This window comes from Balaenoptera physalus (genome assembly GCF_965194825.1).
Source record: "Balaenoptera physalus genome assembly, chromosome: 8".
NCBI classification, from domain to species: Eukaryota; Metazoa; Chordata; class Mammalia; order Artiodactyla; family Balaenopteridae; genus Balaenoptera; species Balaenoptera physalus.
In genome coordinates this window covers 122,169,940-122,191,258 of record NC_138887.1, presented here as the reverse complement: position 1 = coordinate 122,191,258, position 21,319 = coordinate 122,169,940, and the positions used below count along the sequence as shown (strand labels likewise).

The 21,319-nt window shown below is 57.5% G+C and overlaps 1 protein-coding gene across 1 annotated transcript; it reads right to left on the bottom strand.

Moving 5' to 3' along the window:
- Nucleotides 1-2,477: 2,477 nt before the first annotated feature.
- On the bottom strand, nucleotides 2,478-8,996 carry EN2 (engrailed homeobox 2). The gene is made up of 2 exons (XM_082473828.1): nucleotides 7,828-8,996; nucleotides 2,478-4,596 (listed from the first exon to the last, which is right to left on the bottom strand). The coding sequence occupies exons 1-2, from the start codon at nucleotides 8,516-8,518 to the stop codon at nucleotides 4,280-4,282; spliced, it is 1,008 nt and encodes a 335-aa protein (XP_082329954.1). The 5' UTR covers nucleotides 8,519-8,996; the 3' UTR covers nucleotides 2,478-4,279.
- Nucleotides 8,997-21,319: the final 12,323 nt, after the last annotated feature.

Genomic DNA, 21,319 nt, shown 5'->3' with positions numbered 1-21,319 from the left:
GCCCGGCTCGGGGCTGCAGTGCGGGCGTGTAGGCAGGGTCGGGGTGCGGGGCGGGGGGGTCGGTCTCCCCGAGGCCTTGGTCGCCAGCCGCTATTAACCTCCCAGAGCGCGGCGGCTCCTCCTGGCAAGCGGCCGTTTTCGGAGGAGCCGGGACCTTCCCGGGGGGCGCTTGGGGAGCTGCCCGGGCGGGCAGAGACCGGAGAGGTCGGATATTAAACCAGCGGGAGACAGAATGACTTTTAGCCGAGCCGGAGCGAGCAAACGCGGCCTCCCGGCCGGCCCCGCGCGGCCTGCGAGCGCACTTGCATACATAGTGCCTGGTGTTCGCTGTGCAAGCTGTTCGCCCGGGCACACCTGTACCGAGCGGTCCAGAAGTCCCATGGATTTGCCCTTTTCACTCAAGGGAAAACAGAAAAGACGGACCTCCTTGGACAGCAGACTGGGGGCTCCTCCCTTGTCTCCCCTAAAGAAAGCGCTTGGCCGTTCACTTTGGGCGACCTTCAGACCTGTGTTGACCCGCGGATTCTGACGCCAGCACGAGGGTTGGGCGCTACTCCTTCGACCCCTTTTGGCAGCCGGAGGAGGAAGGCTCTCTAAGCGCCAAGGAACCCTGCTCCGCAGGCCTGGGGGTGGCCGCAACTGTCCTCCCCACCCCCGTCCCCGGGCTCCCAGGCCTCAGCCTAGTCTCTACCCGACTAAGGAGGACTGTGGACACAGCTCCGCCTGGGCCTGGTAGGGACACAGCCAGGCCTGGGGGCGGGGGCCGTTCAGCTCCAAGGAGCAAGGACTTCCTTTACAAAGGAACTTTCCTCTGAGGGACATTTAGGAAACCGGCCTCCTGCGGGGGCAATGACCTGGTGGGGACCCAGCCCGGTGTGTCACCGGTGCTGCAGCCCGGGTCCAAATCCGAGACACGCAGAACCGTCCGTGGTGGTCCAGGTGGAACCGAGTGGCAGCTGGACTTCGGAAAGCGTGGCCTTCCCTTTAGGCCTGACTCTGGTCTCCACTAGCTCCTAGTGAAAGTGGCTGGCAAGCACTGAAGTGGATCTCCATGAGTTATGAGCTTAGACTGTAGCTGTTGAATTTTAAAAATGTAATAAACACAGGAGCAAAACCAGAATCTCAGCGTTTGGAAGGTCTGAGAGCTCATTTAGTCCAATCCCCTACCAGAAGGGGGAAAAAAGGCAAAAGAAAAATCGTATGCCACTGTAGGCCTAGTGTCTGCTTGCATGCCTCTGAGGACGGGGAACTCATTACCTTGCAAAACCATACATAGCCCCTTAACAGTGCTATGATTTGCCAACAGATTAAAAAACAAAACCCAAAAATGATTGCTTAATGTTGCTATGTTGTCTTTTTATTAAAAAGAGAGAGAGAGGCCAATCGGGTAATAGAAGTTGTGCTAGTGGGGTTTTAATTTTGTCTTTAGGAACCCCCAGATCTGTGCAGGGGTGGGGTGGTGGCTAGGGAAGACGCTGGGGATGGCTGGCGTGATCCCGCCCCATTAATGCTCCTGGGACCAGGCAGCTGGAGCTCTGGAGCCTCCGCAGTGAGGAACGTGTCTTTGCAAAACCCGGGAGCGGCTCAGCTCCTGCCGGGAGGCCCAGCGTCCTTCCTCTTGGGAAGCCGGTATGGAACTGAAATGCCTAAAAGGTCGCCTTTGGAACAGATGATCCTCTCTAGTCTCTGAGCTTCTTCTTCTGGGAGAATAAAACTTTTTTAAGCCAAGAAAGTTTGGAAATAGGGCAGTTGGATGCGCAGGGTGCACGTCGGCTGTCCTGCGTGGCCAAGTGGGTTGTGGGTCCCGAGATCGAAAATCCCAACCGCTTCCAGCAGAGGCATCCGGTCAGCTCCGGCAAAGCCGGTCCTTTCCCGGCATCCACCTTGGGATGTTGTCCATGTCCGTTGCTTTGGGGCTAAAGACAACAATCAAACGTAAAAGGGGAGAGCCTCTTTGCCTCAGGTCAACTAACAGTTCCTCTCCCCAGCGGGTGAGCGCCTCTGTCCAGCTGAGGAGCAGCCAGGGGGACGGAGACCTGTTGAGTCCTGCAGGATTTTAAATATTTATTCAACGGAAAAGCACTGTACTTTGGAACACTTCTTTCTGGTAAAGAAATGTGTACTTAAATTACTTTGGTTGTTCTGTATTCACATGAGCTATCCAAAGTATCTTCATTATTTAAAAAAAAAAAATTACGCTTCTGGCTACGAAGGTAGGCATGTGCCCACCTGCTGGCAGAGGCGAAGACCATGAACACCTGAGCACTGGGGAGGATGCCCAGGGTAGTCTGGCTGGACTCAGAAACACGCTTAAAAAAAAAAAACTAGTCATTACACCTTGGACAGCCAATATTTTACAATAAAGCGTTTTGTTTTTTTTTTATTTAATGTAACTTTCAAGAATTTAAACACACAAAAATGCAGGGGGAATGTTCACAATTTTGATAACCACAGTTGTAAATAGAAACATTCACTTCTTATAAGATTATAAATATTTGCTACTGGAACTGTAAAACGCACATGTTTTATAAACTAAAAAATAAAAAATAAAAAAATAAAAAACCAAAAAACTTTGCTTCCTGCTAAAAAGGCATATCATTTCATTGAGTTTCCTAAGCAGCAGATGGTTATTCACAGAATTTTAAATTACAACTTTTGCTTTTATAGTTTTTGTTTTAAAAAGGTTTACATTAGTATGTACAAAGTGAAACTATTATCGCAGTGAAATAAAGAGGTTTAAGGCAAAGAGAGAAGTTCACCCTCAGTCCTCAGGGGCAGAGCCATGACTCCTGGCTCAGCCATGGGTACACCCCCTGGGCTGTCCCAGTGCAGATGGACATTTGGACACAATTCTTTTTCCATACACTAAACAGAAGACAGTGTGGAGTTATATATATAGATATAGATAATGTGTTTGTTTATATATATGTACTTGATGGGGATATATTGAATATATTTAATTTACACTGTACCACACCTTCAAAAAAATAAAATGTATATTTTAAAAAAAACAAGAAAAGACAAAAAGTGATAAGAAATGATTATTTACACATTTTCTTCCTTCCTCTAGATCCTGGAGAATTCTGAGTTCCTTTAAAGTCAAGGTAGCCACATGTTCCAGAATTGTGGACTCTTACACGTCTGCTTGTGTGTGTGTATATGAGCATGTATATATAAGTACACACACACGTATTTACCTTGAAAGAGTGCTCTCTATAGCAGAAGCGGCCACTTTACAAAAAAAAGAAAAAAGAAAAGAAAAGAAAAAGAAAGAAAAGAAAGAGAAGAAAAAAGGAAGGGAGGAAATGCCAGCTCCCTCTCCAGGCCTCTGCTGGCCAGAGATGGAGGCAGCGGACCTCGGCCGCGTTTCTGGGGCCCAGGCGGCCCCTGGGCTGCTGATGGAGCCGCAGGGGAGTCTCTGGGCCCAGGCCTGGAGGGGTGGGGTGGCCTCACCGCCCGCGGGCCTCCGGCCACATACCCGGCACCTCGGCCCTGAGCCCCGGAGCGGTGCCCGGAGGCGGGAGAGTTGGTGCTGGCGGCAGGCGGCTGGACTGGGGAGAGCGACACAGACGCAGACGGAAGCACGCAGGGAGGCGCGGGCCAGGCCTCGGCGAGGAGGAGGACCGGAAGGGAAGGCAGGAGGCGGGGATGGGGGAGCCGGCCGTGGGCCCCTCGGCCCAGGCAGCCCGGCAGGTCCAGGCTTGGGGGGAGCCGAGCCTCCAGCCGCCGCCCCGCCAGGGCCCCTTCGCCGCCGGCTGCCGGATGGCGAGGGCGAGGCCGGGGATGCGGCCCCTCCTGCTGCCCTCACCAAGCCCACACGAACAAAGTGGCAGAACTCATAGACCAAGTAGGAGCTATTTATTCGGTTCACAGTCGTGTGAAATGCAGCAATAAAAATCTTTGGACTTCAGCAAGTTGTTTTAATGTTTTTCTCCTTTTGAAATTAAAAAAAAGAAAAAAAGTGTCCGATGTTCCATAATGGAACTTAGGGGATTAAAAAAGATGAAACCCTACGCAGCCCCCTTCGCAAAAAAAAAAAATCGTAAAATTAGCATAATCTCATAAACATAAGAAAACTCAAAAAATATTTTATAGTCAGATATTTTGGATTTTACACCTCCTGTAAATTATATATACACAGAATATTGCAGAACCATAGCTAATACACGGTATTTTCACTATTAATGCTGGTATAATCTTTATACACTGGCCCTTTATTTATGATTTTAAATTATTGCATTGTTTAGCTCGGACTGAGACTGGGCTTGGCGCCCGCCCCCTACTCACTGTCCGACTTGCCCTCCTTGGCGGTGGTGGAGTGGTTGTACAGGCCCTGCGCCATGAGGTGCACGGCCAGCGTGTTCTTGTTGCCCGTGGCCTTCTTGATCTTGGCACGCTTGTTCTGGAACCAAATCTTGATTTGTGACTCGTTGAGGCTGAGCTCCTGGGCCAGGCTCTGGCGCCGCTGCTCCGTCAGGTACCTGTTGGTCTGGAACTCGGCCTTGAGCCTCTGCAGCTGCTCCGCCGTGAAGGCCGTGCGGGGCCGCTTGTCCTCTTTGTTGGGGTTCTTCTTCTTTGGTTTGCGAGACCTGGGACCTAGATAGGCATGGTGGACACAGAGAACTCGGGTGAGGAGGGCTCCAGGCCTGCCTCCTTACTCAGGGGTGGGTCACCCACGGGCACGGAGTGGGTCACCCACGGGCACGGAAGGATGCAGAGGCCGGGAGGGAGGCGGCTGCCCAAGGCCAGCTGGCTGACCTGGAGGAAAGCTGGCCTGGACTTGAGATGGGATGGGGCGGAGCTCCCACCCACCTCCAGGACCCTCCCCTGGGGAGCAAGGAGGTGGCCCAGGAAGTCTGCAGGAGGGACCGTGAGTGCGGGTGAAGGACAGGCTTAGCGGAAAGGGCTCCGGATGAAAGGAGAACTCCTGCAGGAAAGCGAAAAACCACAACTTTGTGGCCAGGCTTTTTCTAGCCCTTTCTGAGGTTCTGTCCAGGAATAAGTACAGGACGGGGGTAGGTGCTGGAAGAGAGATGAGGGGGAAAGATCGGGGCAGGGCAGCCGGAGTAGCAGGAAGAGCCCTGGGGGGTGTAAAGGGACTCCCACAGGGAACACCCCCCAGGTCCCGAGGGCCGGGGGGCAGGGTTAGCAGGGCCCCAGAACAGGAGGGGCCCAGAGGTCTGCCTCCCCACTTGGCCCTGGGCCCAAGTTCACTGCTCGCTTTAGGAACGGGAAGGCGCCTACATGTCCTTGCCTGAGTGGGGCAGGAGCACTGAGCTTCCTACCCCTTCACCGCACCAGGTCTCCCCAGTCCCCTGTCCAGGAGAGGGGGCACGCGCGTGGTCGGGAGCGGAGGAGGAGGCCGCTGGGGGGCCCGGGTGACCTTGGGCAGAGGTTCACACTTCTGACCCCTCACACTTCCTCCCGCTGGGACGCCCCACAGCACTTGAGGGTGGCTTGGGACCGTGGTGGTGAGGCTCCCAGGACCTGGCCATGGGAAAAGGCCTGAGAAAGGAGAGCAGAGGAAAGGGGGCCAAGTGTGTTCTTTTCGTTGGTCTCAGAAGGTGGGCCCCGCGAGCGTGTCTGTGAGGGAAGAGGCCTTTGCAGGAGGGAGTCACGGCTGCACGCCTGGGGTTCTTAATCTGTTAAGTGTGTGAATTGACTCTGGGGGGCTCCTGGCCCCAGCTTCTTCCGAGGCGCCCTCGGTGGGAGGCTGGAGAAAGCTAGACCTCGGGCAGCCGGAGCACCCAGGTCCCCGCCCCTCTCTGCAGGGTCAGGGGGCTGCCAGGCCACGCAGCGCAGCGCCGGCGGAGGGATCCAGCTGCGAGCCCCTCCGGCGGCACCCGGACCCGGACCAGGAAGGTGGGTTCGGTCCCCGGCCCGCGCCGAGCGAGGGGTCTGGGACGGTCCGCAGGCCCAGGGGGCGCCAAGCCCTCCGTCCCCCGCCCACCGAGCCCTGTCCTCCCTCTCCGGGACGCACGATCGGAAAGAGGGGGCCGTGCGCGCTGGAGAGGGGGCGCCAAGGGCTGACTCGGCTCACACTCCGGGCCTTTTAGCTTCCACAGCACGCCCCCGCTCACACCCACCCAGGCGCACTGCCCCACGCGCGCGCACACTCACGGTCCCGTCGCACCCACGCCGAGGGCACCGGCTCCTCGCCCAGCAGCCTGGCTCTTACCCGGGGGGTGCGGATCCGGGGCGGCGGCCGGCGTCCCGGGCGCGCCAAGGGGGAAGGAGGTGTCTCGGCGAGGCCTCGACAGGCCCCGGGCGGCCCCGCGCCTGCTCGGCCCCCCAACGAAGCCTCGCGTAGCGGAGCCGGTTCTCCGTCTCCACTCCCGCCCTCCCCAACCCCCAAACTCCTCTGGTCCTGGGGTGCTCGCACACAACGAATCAGCCCACAAAAGATACACACCATTTTACGCAAAGAAAATCTAACTAGAATCAGAATTTTTAGTTCCTTTTCTTTCTTGATTTTCTTTCAAACCGCAAACACTTAAGGAGTCTCGGAAACAGGACCAAACCTCCGCAAGAAAACTCTGCGTTGCTGCTTTCTTAAACGCCAAGAAACAAATCTTATCTTACGGGGCTTTTTTTTTTTTTTTTTTTTAAGTCCAGGAAGAGCAGCCGCCGAGCCAGGCCGGGCTGCCGGGCTCCCGCGGGCCACTGGGGCCTGGCGCGGCCGCGACTCCGGCGCCGCACAAAGCCGGGCCGAGGCTCCTCGCCGGCCGCATTGTGAGCCTATATGTTAATTAAATATTAACAAAGGAGAGAGGCGAGAACAATGGAGCAAATTTCAGATCTAGCTGGAGAAATCCGGATTTCATCAGAGATATACACACCATCTCTGCGGGAAGGCGGCCAAGGGGTGACTTTGTTGTGCTGTGAACTGGGTAAACGACCCCCGCAAAACAGTTGAGGGCTGTGGGGGGGCAAGGGGGTCCGGTCTGCGCTGCCGGCTCGGGGACAAATGGAGTCTGCGCCTAATGGCGGTTCGCAGCCGCAGACCCGCATTTAACGCGGCTGATGATTTCTACAGGGACATGGACTTAGCTTTTAAAAATCCCGGATCTATGAAAAATACGCCCAGAAGCTCTGCACACCCCCACGGGCTCCCGCCACATTCCCTGTGAAATCTGCTCCTTTTCTACGCAGAGCTGCCCCAGGAAAGCTCTGGGAAAGGTCCTTTCTATTTGGGGATTGCAGGCCTCCCTCCTCCAAGCTGTGTGCGCGCCGGCTCGGCAGTCAAACCAGGCACGGGGCAAAGGGCGCCTCTGTTTCCATCCCTTCCCTCCGCGGATCCCCCCAGGCCCCCTCATCAGCCCCAGCTGAGGAAGAGCAGACAGCCTTGCTTTCTTCCCCGGCCATATCTGGGATAACTGGGTCGTAGGATGAGTCTAGGTCTGCGGTGGGCTGGGCGTGGGTCCCGGGTCTGGACTGAGTTGGAAGAACGCGGAGAAGGGGTGGAGAGTGTGAGCTTCCGGGCCTGTCTGGCAGCCACCCCGTTCCCACCAAATAAACTCCAGCCAAGGGAGGGATGGGCTAGGGGCTGCAAGGAGAGGCCCAAAAGGCAAGAGAGAAAGGAGGTCCGGTGCTTTTGCCGTTCTACGAAGTCTGTACCCCCTTGTGAATCAGTCCTGCCCCCTCTCCTCCCGGCCGCTGCCGGGGTCAGCGTCAGCCGCAAACAATGTCGCTGTGTGTGTGTGTCTTTGTGTTGGGGGACAGGGATCCTGGTGTCTTCTTCCTCCGGGTAAGTTCCCGCGCCAGCGCTGCCCCGCAACCCCACGGGCCTCCCCACGGCGGGCCAGGACATGGGTCCCCAGGACTCACCTGAAGAAGGTCGGTCCGAGTAGCGCGTGCAGTAGACCCAAGCCGGCCAGAGCATGGGCTGCGCACCCAGGTTGGCGCTGGCCTGCGAACTGTCCGAGTCTGAGCTCACAGACAGGTCGCCGCCGCCCAAGCCGCGGGCCTTGAGCGCCCCGTCCAGGGGGCCCCCGGCGTCTCCGCCTTTCTTGGCGCCGCTGTGCAGCGAGAGCGCCTTGGAGCCGCCTTCGCCGTCACCCGGAGAGTCGCCGCCGCCACCGCCGGGCAGCGGCCCGCCCGCACCCGGCACACCCGGCGCGTTCTGCCGGGGCTCCCGGCCCGACCCCAGGAGCTGCTCGGCGCCGGCCGCGCCGCCGCCTCCCTCCGCGCCGCCCGCGCCGCCTTCGCCGCCGCCTCCGCCGCCTCTGCCTCTTCCGGAGCCGGCGCAGCACGTCCCTGCGTCCTTTCTCCGGCCGAACTCGGGCCGCAGGATGTTGTCGATGAAGAAGTTGGTAATACGGTGTGGATGCTGGTGGTTGCCCGGCGCCTGCAGGACCGCGGGCAGCATCAGAGCCCGCCGGCGGCCAGTGTCCGCGTCGCCCGGGCTGCTGCCGCCGCCGCCCGAGCCGCCGCTGGGGCTGGATTCCGGCTGCCGCTGCCCCTCCACCGCCGCCGCCGCCGCCGCCGCTTCGCTGGGCTTGGGGTCATTCTCCTCCATGCTGTTCGCAACAAATCCCAAATCGCTTCTCCGGGGAGTCCCTCCAATCAGCCCTCGGCCCGCCCGCTCTGCACGCGGAGACTCTCGCGGCCAGTCCGTGCCCCTACCCCGCCGAGTCTTCTGAGGGCGTGCGCGGCGGCCGCAGCCAGGGCTGGGCTCCTACAAGTCGCCGGCCGCGCTCAGAGCGGAGCCACGTTCCAATCCACGAGTTGAGTTAGAAAATACCGAAAGTCGCCCCGCGCCCAGATGCCGGGAGATTCAAAAGAGTCCGGTCCTCGTCTTCGCAGCGCACCCGGGCGCTACACAGTCACAATGGTCCAGCGCGGACCCGGGGCGCCTCCGGGCTCCGCGCTCCTCTCCACGTCCGGCTGCCTCCGACCCGGCGCTGCCGCGGCGGCCGCCCGGGGCTAGAGCTCCGCGCATGCAGGCAGCGCGCTCCCCCGCGCTCACGCCCGCCGGGCCCCACTCGGGCCGCCGCCGCCGCCCGGCCGCCCCCGCCCGCGCGCCCCGGCCGGCCCTCGAGGGTGCGGGGCGCGAGCGGTCAGCGCGCCCGCCGCCGCCAGCACGCACATGGAGGCCCGCGGGCCCGCGCTGCGCTCCGCCGGCCTCGGGGCCCCCTCCGCGCGGCCGCCGCCCCGCTGCGGACCGGGGCGCCCCACCGGCGTGCGGCCGCGCCCCCGCCGAGCCCCGCCGAGCCCCGCGGCCCGAGTCGCATGGGTGAGCGGCGGGAGGCGCGGGCCGGGCCGGGCCGGGCTGGGCCGCCCGCGCTCCCTCGCCGTCTGCGCGCCCTCGCCGCCTCGGCCTCCGCGCGGCTCGGAAATTTCCAGGCCACTTAGCGCAACCCGAGACACTTTGACTCTGGATTTTTGTTCTTATTTTTAACAGAGCCCCCTCGAGTGACGTCGCGGGCCGGTCTCCTGGACACGTGCCTCGGGCCAATGGTCGCGGCGCCGCGCGCCCACGTGACGCGCCGGCGGCCGCTCGGTGACAGGAGCCTCCCGCCGCCCCTCCCCCGCCGTCGCCGCCCCTCCCCCCCTTAAAGCGGCAGCGTCCTGGCGCTCCGGGAACCGGAGCCCGAACCGGCGAGACCGCGGCCGCGTACCCTGCGCTCGCTCGTGTTTTCCCTGCCGCTTCTCGGTTCAGGGATCTGAGAAACCCGCGCGATAGCCCCGCCGGGTCACCCCGGCGTGCAGACGTGGACAAGCGCTGGAAGACTGCTATTTTTTAACATTTCCATATTGTTTACCGTGGGGAAAAATCCCACAATTCCTTGCACAAAATGCATAAATAACATTAAGTGAGCTGCCGAGATACAAAGGGACTTTTGTAGTCCGCCTTCCTTGCTGGTCGGAGAGGGGAATTGTCACTTACATTTGACTTTGGTAACCTGGCAGATTCCTGTCTTAAACGCAGAGCTGACGCGCAGGACCCTCTTCCTACAGACACTCATCGTAAGTGTGCGTGTGTGTGCGCGTGTGCGCGCTTGTGCAGGGAGCCGCGTGTATACGGTAGGATTCCACCCCGGGACAGCGATCCTCCTGAAACATGCATGCAGATCCAGAAGAGCTCGGGAATACGATCTGGGACTCCGCGTGGGGGAAGAGAAATAAAGGAGCCTGAGGGTTATACATGAGTCTTCTTTTCTGGAAAGGGAAGGGGAGCTGACGGCCAGCCAAGACTTCAAAACCACGTGGAGAGAAAATACTCTAGAGCAGCTGCCTCCCCCCAATTCCCCACCCATCATCTGCCCCACCCCAGGGAGGGACTACCAGGAGGACATTCACCTCATTTTCTTGTCTTAAAATCCTTTAAACTAGTTTTTCTGGAGAGCAGGGCCCATCTGAAAGGGAAATTAGAAATCACATGGTGGGGTGGCCCCCCAATTTTTTTCCCCCCTGCTTTCCTCTATCCCTTCTAAACTTCCTTTCCAGTTGCTGTCAGAATGTCCAACTTGAACTTCTGTTTCCCCTTCTCTCCCCCCTGCTCCTTCTGGCTCCTTCCTGTTCACTCTTGTGTCCTTGCCCCCAGCTGCAGACACACCACCAAACACCCGTTGTTACCCCAGGCATGCCTGTCCATCGTTTAAAAGGCACTTTCATGGAAATTTTCAAAGTTCGAGAAACATCCAAAAGGGCAACTCTGAGGGTGCTGGAGCGCTGGCACAATAAAAGTACACTGGAGGGGGATGAGATGAAGGACGGGGAGAGGCAGAAGAGGGAGAGCCCAGGTGCCCTAGGTCTGGACTGCCCAGGTGGCTGCGGGGTACCCAGCAACTGAGGCCCCCCACGGGGCCGGCCCTGGGCCTGGGGCAGCCAGCAGGAGGCTGTCAGGCCTGGAAGGATGGAGTAGGGTCTGGACAAGCAGCCCTCCTGGCGGTGTGACCACCAGGCCACGTTGAGGCTTGAAGGCTTGACCCTGACCTGGCTCTCCTTTTCTCTGGTCCCCACCCAGGTCCTATGCTCTCTCCACCCCAGCTCTGTCCACCCACTTCGGGCTCCAGAGTCAGGCCTGGGCTCAACTAGAAGCAACAGTTACAAGGTGCTGCTGGGGGGAATTTCACCTGCGGAGGAGGGGCATGGACTGGGCAGGAGAAGGTTCTGGGCTGGGTCACCTGCTGCTAAATGCAGGTAGGTGGCTGGGTGTGGGTAGGCTCTGGAGGCAGACGGGGAGGCTCATTGGTCCTCGGTGAGACTCAAGCAGGATGGGGAAGCACTTCCCACTGGGGTGACTCACATCTCTCTTCCCTCCCCCACCAGTGGAAGGGTCTTCACCAAATTATCTGGCTAGATACACACCTGCCAGTGGCCCTCCCTGGGTCTCAAAAAATGAAGCCCATAGTCTGTGTGTGCCTGGAAAAATGAAGCTGGTGAGTTTTGTGGGAACACCCTTTTTACACATGTTTAGGGTTTGGGGGGAAATTTTCCTGCGACTCTGGGAACCCTAATCATCAGAGAATGTCCAATGATTTTGGGTCTCTGGGTCACCAACTGGGTAGAGGGGGGGCCCGGGACTGGTTGCTTCCTGCAAAGCCCCCGCAGGTTAATTTCTCCACCTGTCCCATGAAAACCAGCTAGGCTATCTCCTGAGAAATAATTTCTAATGTCTTGGGCATCTTTGCCTCTGATTGCTTTAGCATTAACTGAGCCCAAGTGATTTACTTCTGCTGTGTTTTCTCCTGCGATCCAGACCCAAATTACTGGCTGCAGCATGAGCTCTGCAAAGCAGCATGTCATCTCCAGGCCAACCTCACTTTTGGGGGGACAGCATTCTGCAGACACTGGTCTCCAGGCTGCAGATCAGGCTGGTCGAGGAAGCAGGCCAATTCCTGAGTTATGGGCCGGGCTGTGGTGGGACCGTGCAGGAGGAGGTGCAGGAGGAGGTGCAGGAGGAGGAGGTGCAGGAGGAGGAGGAGGGGAAAGAGGAAGGAATAAGGAAAGAAATCATTAGAGAGTATCAGGCCACTCAAAGCCAACCCAAACATGAATGTAATTCCGGAAGCGAGCGCCCCTTGAGAGTGGGCACCATCCAAAGGTACAGCGTGGAGGGTGAGAAAATCTGGGGGGAAGCTGCAGAAAGTTGATTTACTCCGGGGCTGAGGGAATCCTAAATCTTACAAACACAGAAATCGCAACAAGCTCTTTTCAGAAAGCTCTCAAACTCACTTGAGGGCCGACGGGCCAGGCGGGATCTGGGACCCCCCCGCCTGTGCTTTCTGGGGGTGCCGGGGAAGGCAGGGGACGCATTTCCAAGTGTCTGCTCCAGAACCCGAGGTGCCGGCCCTGCGCCCAGCGAGCCACGCAGCTCCGCTTTCCCAACTGGATGGCGGCCGTCCCGCAGGGTGGGCTTCTCCGCGTGAACGGGCGACCAGCACTGGACGTTTGTTTCTCCCCAACATAGTGAGGCCGCGGCTCGGGAACCCCGATCCCTTCTCCTCTCGCCAGGCCCAGGAGAGTGGCGGCAACCCCCCTCCCCGCTTCCGGAGAACCATCCTCCACGCTTCCCGGGCGCTCTGCACAAAGGGGGACCTCGGAATGTATCAAGGGGAAAGACGGCTTCTGGACACGGTGTTTTCATAGCACGGACGCTAGACTGACAAATAAAATCTCCGGTGGCAGAGAGCTCCTGGGGACGCTGGGTGCCTGGCTGCAGATCCAAGCCTCCCGTTTTTTCCTAAAAACGAGGCCGGAGGAGGGAACTTTTCCAGCCACTCTGCTGTCCCCTTACTTCCCACACTTCTCTGGGAGGGCGGGGGGACGCGAAGAAAACAAACGAGCGCAATATGAGCGGCGTTGGCTCGCTGGGGTCCTCGTCACTCGGTTGGTAGAGACGCCCAACAATTCCGGAGGGCGAAATCTCAACCCCAGCAGAATCAGGCCGGGGAGCCCCGCGCCCGTGGCCGAGAGCCAGCCCCGCGCGGCCGGTCCCCGGCGCCGGGCCGGGGCCTTGGGGCCGAGCGGGGAGAAAGGGCCTGGCCCGGCGGAGAGCCACCCTCGGCTCCTGGGGCTGCCGCCGCGACCCCGGCCTGCAGACAAAGGCCGAAATGATGGGGCAGGCGGAGGAGGGGGTGGTCGGGCGGGGCCGGGGGGCGCGGAGGAAGTGCGGGTGTGCTCACCTCCCAGCCACGCCTCGGGCGAACTTGGGGGCCTGGGGTCAGGGACCTCGTCCGAGCAGCCCCAGGAGAGGGTTAAGCGCAGCCGCAGAGGACCTGGAAAGGGCCTGAAGCGTCGTGGGGAGCGGGGCGCAGACGCCCTTGCGCTCCGGACCCCGCGCCTCTCCCTGCCCCGGGCGGCAAGGGGCGCCCCGCTCCCGAAAGTCCCCACGTGGCACCCAGGAGAGCCTGGTGGCTGGGTTGGCGCCAGGCGGAGGCTTAGCTGAGGAAGGGGGAGGGCAGCGAGCGGCATTGCCCGTCTGGACCCTGCCGCCGGAGCCGGAGAAGAGGCGGCCTGTGCTCGGCAAAAGCCCCGTGGGAGTTGGGGGGTGTGAAGTGGGTGCCCGCCTGTCCAGGCCTCAGGGAGAGGACCTACTTTTGACACTTATCCTCAGCGCCAGCCTGGGAGGGCTGCGGAGATGGGCGGAGGGTGGGCAGTTCTCCAGAGCCGAAACCTTCCCTAACCTGGTTTCTCAGGAAAAATGATGCTTCTAAAGGGAAATCGTAGAATCGCCCCACTTGTGCTAGGAAACACACCCCCAAACTCATTCTTTTGCTCTGGCCCGGTGGCCCACCATCCGTTGGCTTTCTCCAGAGCCAGGCGACTCTTGCCTTAAATGACCTGAGCTGGGATTCCTTGGGAATCACCTTGTGCCCTAGGGGCCCCTTTCCTGCTCTCTCACCCTGTTTCACTGCTGTTCTCCATCCCAGTAAAATGTGGACGCCTCTGGAAGTTGGGCCCGCTTCCACTCCAAGTGGACCACACTCTCCTCACCAAGCCCACCGAGCAGCCTGTGCAGAGTCATACAGACTGTTCCGTGACCTCACGCCTCCATGGTAAAGAAAATGTCCCCTCGGAATTGCGGCAACCGAGAAGAAAGTGACACATTCCAAATAATCCAGAGGCAAATAAGTAGAATTAGTTGGAATTTGAAGAGCGGCACCTATAGCCTGAGCCGGCTGAGCACACGAAAACAAGAAGAAAAGATATATAAAAGGATAATGAGTTGTGAAGACAATCCACCACCCTCTCCAATCTTACAATTACTTACATATAGTGGAAGGAATTCTAGTGTCTATCCACTGTCTTCCTTTTGATCTTTGCAAGGAAAACAAGATCTTCAAAAGGAACTCCTGGAACACCTGCCTCCCTCACAGAGCATGGGGTTTCTTTTCTTCGCTTTCTTTCCCTGAAAGCCACAGGAAATCACAGCGAGGCGAACATGGCATAAACTCACGTATGCTGACTTTACACTATTTTTGGAAACATGATTTGAGTGGCTAGACAGTTCCAGAATTTTAGACAAGTTCAGGTTTAACTTAAACCACCTGGATCCAGCCCAGCTGACCTACCAACTGCTACTGAGACAAATAACTCATTAGTCTGGGTTTTATACCAGGAAGAAAATATCTAAACCATCACCCCCAAATATCAACAATAGAGCTTCACTGGGGGAACTCATGCAGAGTTATATACTGGTTATGTTGGGGGAGATAGATTTTATTTTAAACCTATGTTCAGATTAGTCATGAAATGGATTTCTTTTTTTCCTTATCAAATAGAAATATATTAAAATTTATAGTTTGTTATAAAAGAGTGAAGCTAAATTGTGAATGAAATGAACACATTTCCTGTATTTGATGAAACTACCGATCAATTCCACTGAGTTCAACAGGCTCTGAATTTGGCGGCCTGGGGGCACAGGCTTTCACCTTGGTGGAGAGTTTGTACAGTATGGGGTGTATGTCCCCTGGTACATTCCTGTGCTAAGGGCAGAACACTCTTGGGGGATTGGTGGCCTTTTAGGAGCACAAAGTCTCGGTCACTGCATAGTGGGTGCCTGCTCTTGGTGGCACTGAGGCCCAACTTCCCTCCCGGGGCAGCTCCAACTGGTCCGGTCAGGGCCCAGGGCCAGGGAATGGCCCTCAGCGGTTCTCCCAGTACTCATATCTACTTCTGTGCCATCATCCCAGCAGACCTCACCCACTTAAGGAAAAGCCCACCAAAGCAATATTTTAAAGTTAGGACACATTAGAGAAGCACTCTTTCTCCTCCCAAAAAAACGCTTCCTTCTCCTCAATATCTCTAAAAAAATCTTCCATTCCTCTGCAGGCAGCTCTTCATGTTGCATCTTATGTTACGGAGTTTCAGGGTTTTGTGTGTCTCATATCACTTAATCCCCTAAGACACAGCAGCCTCTGTGACGACGGCAAAGTTCAGGAACTCTATACCAGCTGGAGGATAAACACAGGCTAGGAGAGAGAAACGGGATAGGCATCAGGATTTCCCACATATGTAGCTAATGCCCTTAAATTCCTAGGGATTTACACCTGCCCAGCTACCCGGAGCCAGAAATGAGAGCTGTCCTAATTAACTACCCAGTTTAGCTCTCCGTTCGCAAGGCCAGGGCTAACTTTGGCGGCGGCGGGGCAGCCTCTGGGTTTCAGATGTTGGGGGCCTGGGGGCGAGGGTCTGAGGCTGCCGGCGGGGACTGAAGGTTTGGTGCCGAAACGCTCCGACGGTAAAGCGCGGATTCCCCAAACAAACGACACATTTTGGGCGACGCTTTTCTGTCTTATTTGCAGATACAAGTTCAGCTGCTGCTCCTGCAAAGCAGTCAGGAAAAGCTCAGCCTTGAAAATAGAATGTGAAACCAAGTCTCGACCGCTAGGAAACCTCGATCCGGGGACATTCTCCTAAGTCGGAGGCCAGAATGGATATCGGATCGAGAGGCAACCCAGAGGCGAGCGTCTGCCAGGTTCCGAGACTGGGCCGAACGCAGGCTTGCAGCCTTTCCACCCGCACGGGAACCGCCTTTCCTCAGTGAAACGGCTCCTGGAAAGCACGAAATCGAGCCAAAAGAAAGCGGCACGCCCGTCTGCGCCGGGGCACGAGGAGAGCTCCCTCTCCGGGAACCCAGGCGCCTCGCACATCCAGGCTGGCCGGCGGGGTGGGGGCAGGGTGGACCTTGCTGGGGTTCGGGGTGGCGGGGCAGGGGCATCCCCGGCACCCCCTGCGGGCCCGGCTGCTCCGCCGAGCGGGGAAGGGGTGGGGCTCCGCCATGCCCGCATCACCCAGTGTCGCCTAGTGGTGTCTTGGCGAGCAACCAGCTTCTCCGCCCGGGGGCATAGGTCTCCTTCGCAAGCGGGGATGCGGCGACCCAAGCCGGATGTTTCCCTTCGTGCGCGCACGCAGGGCGGGAGGAGGTTGTGGCGGGGTGACCCGGTCTCTGGCTTCCAGAACTGGCCGTCTGCTGGGGGCGCGGCTCGGTTACCCCTCTCCAGGCTCCCTTCCCCGTCTCGCTGCGCCGTCGGGTTGGGTGAGGGGATCCCTTGCTGGAGTTTGGAGTGGGAGACCCCCTGGAGGCCCCGAAGCCGGTTTCCTCAGAGAGTCTCCCTCTCCTCCCCGCCCCCCACCCCCGGCTCATCTGAGTAAGCAGCGAATCCCCGGGCGGGCTTGGCTTTAGGGGTGATTCCTAGAGACCGGCCAGGTGCCCCGCCGCGCCCCGAGAGGGAGGGAGGGGGCGCTGAGGCTGCGGCGCCGGCCCTGCCCCGGAGCCTGGGAGGGTCTACACTCGCGCCGGCTGGCTCGGAGCAGGCCGCTGGGGATGCGCCCGAGCCACGCTCCTGCCTTCTGGCCAGGAGGGGACCCCGGCCCAGTGGAGACTCTGGGCTCTACAGTGAGGTCCCGGGAGTCGGAGCCCGGATCCATCAGACGGACTTCTTGGCTAGGAACTTTCCACCGACGTGAGAGCCTCTGCCCCCAGGCCCCCAAATTCCGAGGCTTGTGAGACGCAGCGCCCGCGAGGAGGCGAAGGGCGCGGCTGCAGCGGATCCCCTACGCGGCGGCCAGCTCCCTGGGAGCTCCGGGCCCCGGCCCGGCGCGGATTTGTGAATGGACCGCAGAGCTCTTTGCAGCTCACAGATCAGAGGGCTGCTATGGCCCCACCGACGTGGTCCAATGAGCCGCCGCAATAGCGCTGAGCTACAAAGCCGGCACGGCCCGGACTCGGCGGTTCCGCGCGGCGCGGGGAGGGGACGCGGGCGGGGCGAGCCCGGGCAGCGACTTCAAAGCCGCTCGTCCGGACTCAGTGAAAGGGTGGCGCTCCGGGGGGGCACGGTCCGAAACTTCATCCCCACTCCACCCCCGAAACGCCCCCGGGCCGTCCTAACCACCGCGACCCGAGCTTCCGGTTGCCTCCGACCCGCCCCGCGCTCGTCCCTCGAGTCCCCCGGGGCCCCGGGGCGCCGCCTCGTCCCCGCCCCGGTCCCCGCGGCCTCGCGGGTCTGGCCACACCCGCTTCCCTAAGCAGCCGCGTGGTTCAGCAGGTACCCCCGCTGCCCCCTCCCACCTTTTAAAACCAAAGGCTTTCGTCGCCTCCCTCGAGTTCCCGTTGTTGGGGGGACATTCACGCGCGTGGGTGCCCCGCGGCGGAGCCCGGCTTCCCCGCTCGTGGGTGGAGGCGCCGGGAGGGCCCCTCCAGAGAGAAATGCGTGGGCAAAGCCGCCCGGCCCCGCTGCCATTCCCCGCTGGCCGAGCGCCCCTAAAGACGCGAGCTCTGCGGGGTGCAGTCACCGCCTCGGGGCTTCTCGCACCCACTTTCCAAATGCGCGCTCTCTTCCTTCTGGAGAGCCGTGGAGAAGGGGGAGGAGGGCTGAGGCACGGTGGCGGCGGGGAAGTTTGCTTAAAGGGAGGGGGGAGAGGTCAGAGGTTAGGAGGGATTAAGGCTCGGTGGCCGCGCTCATCCTCAGTGGCCCAGGGAGAGAATCACTGAAGCAGGGGGTCCGGACATCTTTTAAAAAAACGATTTGGGGGGGAGGGCGTTGGTCCAATGAAGACAGGGAAAGGTCCGAAATGGAAGAGAGCAGAGGAGGACAGGATCTAGGGGATGCACAGCTAAGGAGAAAAAGGACCTAGGAGGAAAGAGGGGCAGCGCTTCGTCTTCAGGACTCTGCGCCCTGGTGACAAGGGCGTCCCGGGGAGAGTCTCCCTACCGCGGGGGCAGAGGCCCCGCTCTCTCCTGCAACCTGTCCACGGACTCGTCAGCTTCCCCCCAGGGAAGGGGCGCGCCTCTATCACGCAAGCCTCTTAAAGGGCCTGCTTCTGCCTGGCTCCTCTCCGCTACCCTCTTGGGAAGACCTCCAGAAGGCCCCCCTCTGCTTCCCCCTCCCCAGATTCCCCAGAATACATTCCCCCTGGGATGAACTGCCCCCAGCCACAAGAGGGAACTTCCCAAAGCTATGGCAGCCAAGGGTAAAAGGAAAACACGACTCTGATATTTCCTTCCCCACTTAACCCTCCTCCACCCCCGACTACCAGCCCTCTTCCCACCAGCCCGGAAGGGATGGGGCCTTACCTATGTAGCCTCACTGCCCTGATGACCATGGAGATTTCTCTCCAGCTCTGAGCATGAGACCCACGCACCTGCCTGCCTCCTGGCTGTCTCTACCTGGAGTTCTAATGGGCATTTCAATTTCACTGTCCAAATGGGATGGGTTGAGTCCTGCCCCCTCGCCCCCAGTCTGCTCCTTCCCCGTTTTCCCCATCCACCCAGTTGGGAGACAGTCCTGGTTGCTCCCTCTCACAGGCCACACCTGGTCTTCAGCTGCGGCCATTTCTGCCCACACCTGGAGGGCTGGTCTTTCAACCTCTATTGGCCCCCGGCAGCCTGTTCTCTCTCCACACTTGGTCTACACCAGTGGTTTCCAAGATTGCTGAGAATTAGACACAACCCTAAAACACACTTTGGGGCCCTACGTGACCTGCCTCGGCCACTCCCCTCGCCTGAGGTTATCAGGCTGGCCTCCCTCAGCCAGCTTCAACACCCCAACTCTGCTGCCAAGCCCTTCCCACTTCAGGGGTATCCCCGCCCCCTGTCTTTGCTCTTCCCTCTGTGGAACATTCTTCCCCCAGAACCCTGGATACAGATGACCCCAGAGAGAGACCGCGTCTCTAAAACAGCTCCTGCCCCAGTTGTATTCTCCACAGCACTCATGGCTATTGAAGTTGCAAGTACCCAGGTGTGTACTGCCGGGCTGTCCTACAAAGTGGACTGGAGAAGGGCAGGGCCTTGTCTGCAGGAGGAGGGGCCCCAGCCGCGTCCCACCCACACTCTCAAGGTGTCTCAGCATCCTTACACCCCTCATGGTCATCGAGGGCCCCGAGGAGCTTTGTTTATTTGGACTATGCCTATTGATGATTCATCTACAATAACAATAAAAACCCACTTCGTGTTTACTTAAATCTTATATTTTAATGAACACTTACTATATTTCCCAAAACAAGACAAAATTAGAAGAGTGGTGTTTTACATTTTTGCACACTTCTTTGTAATGTCTGGCTTAAGAGGAGATAGCTGGATTCTCATTTCTGCTGTGCAATCCATTACTTTGGTTCAAGTATATGGAGAAAATGCAGCCTCTCACAGACATGTAGTTGGGAAAGGAGGAATGTTTTGTTAACCTTGTCACACAATTGTGGATGTTCTTCCTGAATATTACACAAAATTCAACAGGTGGAAGTTTCGGAATTTAGTTGCAATATGGAATCTGAAACCATATCAATGAACACTTCATATCCATTGATCTGTCTTACACTTTGAATGGGTCTTTTACCCATGAAAGATTTAGCAACATCATTCATTGGTTATTCGGAAAATAATGCTTCTCTGAGTTATGCAGTTCTCCCAAATGTTGACAGGTTTTCTTAAACAATATCACAAAATTACTTTTGTTAATATCACTGCTGAGCTCATCAGAAAGGTCTTTAAATACTGGGAAGTTGTCTGACTTATGCTATTGGATATACGTTTTCCAAAATTTTACTTTTCACTTGAAAACTCAGATTTTATCATTGGCAACAACTACTGTTTTCATTGACATGACAGGCTCACTTCATTTATTTTTGAGAAAATGTCTGAACAACTATGGTGTGTCTGCCAGGTGTGTTTTGTGTACAGCAGAGTTCCATGGCAGAGGGCTGTTTGGCTCACAGTTCACCCACAGGGGCTCCCCTTAGACATCTCCTGCCCTTCTGAGTGCAGCGCTGTGAACACGAGCCCCCGTTCCTTCCTCCAGAATGGACATGTACCCAAGGGCTGAGCTTTAATAAAGCTAATACTTTTTTACTGCTTTCTCAAGGACATTCTTCAGTGAAACTGGCTTTTTTTTTTTTGAATTTTATTTTATTTTTTTATACAGCAGGTTCTTATTAGTTATCTATTTTATACATATTAGTGTATGCATGTCAATCCCCATCTCCCAATTCATCCCACCACCACCCACCACCACCCCTCCCCCTCTCCCCCCTTGGTGTCCGTACGTCTGTTCTCTACATCTGTGTCTCTATTTCTGCCTTGCAAACCGGTTCACCTGTACCATTTTTCTAGATTCCACATATATGCGTTAATATACGATATTTGTTTTTCTCTTTCTGACTTACTTTACTCCATATGACAGCCTCTAGGTCCATCCACATCTCTACAAATGACCCAATTTCATTCCTTTTAACGTTCACTGCAGCACTATTTACAATAGCCAGGTCATGGAAGCAACCTAAATGCCCGTCGACAGACGAATGGATAAAGAAGATGAGGTACATATATACAATGGAATATTACTCAGCCAGAAACTGGCATTTTTTTAAGCAAAACCCTGAGTGCACGGCTGTGAGTGCGACACCTGCTGGTACGGTTGGCGCCGTGGTCTCCATGCTGCTGAGGCCGCAGCTTTCTGCTTGCCGGTGTTTTTGCACCTTGTGCCAAGGTCTGGGCAGTGACAAAGGTAAGTAATAACTGCTTAACTGTAAAAATGCTTGTGTGTGGACCCTCTGAAAGGGTTTTGGGGATCTGCAGACCACATTTTGAGAGCTGTGGGAGTATTTCACGAATGAATGCATTTCCCTGCTGTCTTCAGAGGTGAATACACAGTCCTTACCCAGAGCTCTTGCACCAGCTGCGTTTCCGAACTTCTTTGACTTTAGAAGGTGACAGAGTGTATGTAGTGTGTATGACCTGGCCCAGTGGTTGCCGATAGCACCCTGTAATCAAACACGTTACTATTTCGGCAGTGAGAGCGTAGGAAGAGGAACAGCAGCCGCGAGAAGCCTCACATCCATTCTGATCACATTTTGCCACCAAATGAGTTTCAAAAGT

What these genes read in the sequence shown, in the direction of transcription:
- EN2 (XM_082473828.1), bottom strand. Translation starts at nt 8,518, where the DNA reads ATGGAGGAGAATGACCCCAAGCCCAGCGAAGCGGCGGCGGCGGCGGCG. An exon ending in CTCGGACCGACCTTCTTCAG is followed by an intron (nt 4,597 to 7,827) that starts GTGAGTCCTGGG and finishes ATGCCTATCTAG; the next exon opens with GTCCCAGGTCTCGCAAACCA.